The following is a 2,682-nucleotide window of genomic DNA, read 5'->3' on the forward strand; positions in this document are numbered from 1 at the left end:
TTTAGGATTTATCGTGCAACGAGAGGGCCTTACAGTGGATCCCGAAAAGACGCGACCGATCTTGGAATATCCCGCGCCGCGAAATATCAAGCAGTTAAGGAGGTTTATGGGGATGTCATCTTGGTACCGTCGCTTTATACCGCAGTTCGCGACGCTCAGCGAGCCTATAACGCGTCTGTTGAAGAAGGGCAGGCGCTGGGAATGGGGGGATGATCAGGATCGCGCCTTTCAGGAGATCCGAGATCATTTAGTTACCGCACCGACTCTGGCTTGTCCAGACTTCGAGATACCGTTCGTGCTGCAGACAGACGCGAGTTCGGTGGGATTAGGCGCGGTAGTTAACGCAAACTGATAGACGGGGAAGAAAGAGTGATAGCGTTCGCGAGTAGAGCACTGGCAGATCCCGAAACGAGGTACACGGTTACCGAACAGGAATGCTTAGCGGTCGTATGGGCGATTAAGAAGTTTCGGACCGTACCTCGAAGGATACCGCTTTACGGTAGTTACCGACCATAGTAGCCTACGCTGGCTACATAATTTAAAGAACCCGACGGGTAGATTGGCAAGATGGGCGTTGGAATTATTGGAGTATGACTACGAGGTCATACATCGTAAGGGAGCGCTTGCATCATGTACCGGATGCCCTATCGCGAATGTACGAGGGGGAAGATACCGACATGATACCGTATACCGAGCACACTAACGCTTTGGTGAATGCCGCGATAGAGACAATAGATGTAGAAAACATTACGGACGAATGGTACCGAAAGCGATTGAGGGAGGTTATCGAAACCCCAAATAAGTTCACGCAATGGAAGGTGCTGGACGGTAGACTGTATTTTTTGAGACCGAAGCGCGTAATTTCGGATATCGTGGAGGACTTAGACCGATGGAAACTTGTACTACCGAAGGAATACCGTATAGAAGCCCTAAGGGAGTCGCATGACATTGCCGCAGGCGGGACACTTGGGGGTGGAAAAAACTTATCAGCGCGTGGCCGTATCGTATTTTTGGCCGAATTTGTTTCGGGAAGTTACCGCTTATGTGCGAGATTGCGATTAGTGTCAACGGACAAAGGTGGATCAGGCAGGTCCGGCGGGTCTGATGGGACGTCGTATCGCGGACGGCCCGTGGACCGTAGTCGCGGCCGATATCGTAGGGTCCGCTTGCCCCGTAGCAAGGCTGGATTTCAGTATCTTTTAGGTGATACAGGATTTATTTACAAAGTGGGTCGAATGCAAGGCCCTAAGAGCGGCCAACGGGAGTAAAATTAGCGAGGCCCTCGAGGACTTAGTGATATCCCGATGGGGCGCGCCGCGATTTTTGTTGACCGATAACGGTACCGAATTTATAAATAAAGTCCTGAAGACGTTCGCGGAAGAACACAATCTAACGCACACTACCGTACCGCCATACCACCCCCAGGCTAACCCCGTAGAGCGAGTGAATCGAATTCTTAAAACGATGATAATCTCGTTCATAGATAAAGATCATCGAGAATGGGACGAACACCTTCCCGAATTTCGGTTCGCTTACAATACCGCATGTCATTCGTCGTTAGGCGCGTCTCCCGCTTTCTTGAATTTGGGGCGGGAATTAGTACCGGTCTACTCCCTGAGTAGGCGCACTCAGCAAGCTACCGAAGTTACCGCCGAAGATACCGCGAAGTGGGCAGATAGGATGCGGAAATTACAGTCATTGAGAGAATGGGTAGTCGAGAATTTAAATAAAGCGTACGAGAAACAGGCCTCCCACTACAATTTACGTAGACGGGATAAAAGATTTCGGGTGGGAGACCTGGTACTGAAACGACAACACGTTTTATCGTCCGCCGCGGAGAGGATCGCGGCGAAATTGGCTCACAAGTTTCAGGGACCATATAGGATAGCGCGGGTGATCTCTCCAGTTGTGTACGAATTAGCGCAACTGGACGGGACCCCCGCAGGCAAATGGCACATTAAGGACCTTAAAGCTTATCACGTTCCGGATACCGTTTTGTAGATGCCGCGTAAATGTTACGGACGTGTCGCAGCCCGGACGCTGCTGCGGAACTTCTGGAGGCGGCACCCCGAGGTCGCGGCCTTCATCGAGGAGCACGACGAGGGCTTCTGGCCCGACATGGAGGATACGGCCAGCAGTACCATGAGGCCGTATACACTACCGAGGGGGCGGTGGTGCGGGAGTTCCCGGAGACCCGGGAAACTCCGGTTCAGACGCCCGACGAGCCGCGGGTGGAGCCCGAGCCGCGAACACCTACAGCGCCGCGGACGACGGAGCGGGCGACATCTCCGGGGCGAACCCCGAGGGTACGCTCCGGCCGAGTGCAGCGCACTCGGTCTCCCCGAGGGATGCCGGCCCGCGAACTCCAGCGAGGGTGCTGGAACTGTGGCAACCAGGCCCACGCATACACGGCCTGTCCGTTGAGGCGCACCCACGATTTCTGCTATGGGTGCGGGTGGCGGGGCGTAACTCTACGCCAATGCCCCCGCTGCGGCCCAAACTACCGCAGGGCAGAGCCGTGTACGGCTGGACGAGGACCGCGAGCACCCCGAATGCCATCGCCGGCGCGCGAAGACTCGCCGACGCGGGACGGGTGGCCGTGGGCCCGCGACACGGACGGGAAGTCCATATAGGGACATCGCGGGGGCCGCGAAGACGAGCGAGGAGTTTTTTTTTTTATAT

General features: G+C 55.0%; 1 protein-coding gene across 1 annotated transcript; it reads left to right on the plus strand.

Moving 5' to 3' along the window:
- Positions 1–1,464: 1,464 nt before the first annotated feature.
- LOC146721195 (uncharacterized) lies at positions 1,465–2,001 on the plus strand. The gene has a single exon (XM_085487295.1). It carries the CDS (start codon positions 1,465–1,467, stop codon positions 1,999–2,001), a length of 537 nt encoding a protein of 178 aa, XP_085343421.1.
- Positions 2,002–2,682: the final 681 nt, after the last annotated feature.

Source organism: Nylanderia fulva, unplaced genomic scaffold, assembly GCF_048542155.1.
Source record: "Nylanderia fulva isolate GAGA-0341 unplaced genomic scaffold, ASM4854215v1 Scaffold526, whole genome shotgun sequence".
Taxonomy (NCBI): domain Eukaryota; kingdom Metazoa; phylum Arthropoda; class Insecta; order Hymenoptera; family Formicidae; genus Nylanderia; species Nylanderia fulva.

Bases quoted from the DNA above. Each gene is read 5' to 3' on its own strand.
- LOC146721195 (XM_085487295.1), top strand. From the start codon at position 1,465: ATGATAATCTCGTTCATAGATAAAGATCATCGAGAATGGGACGAACAC.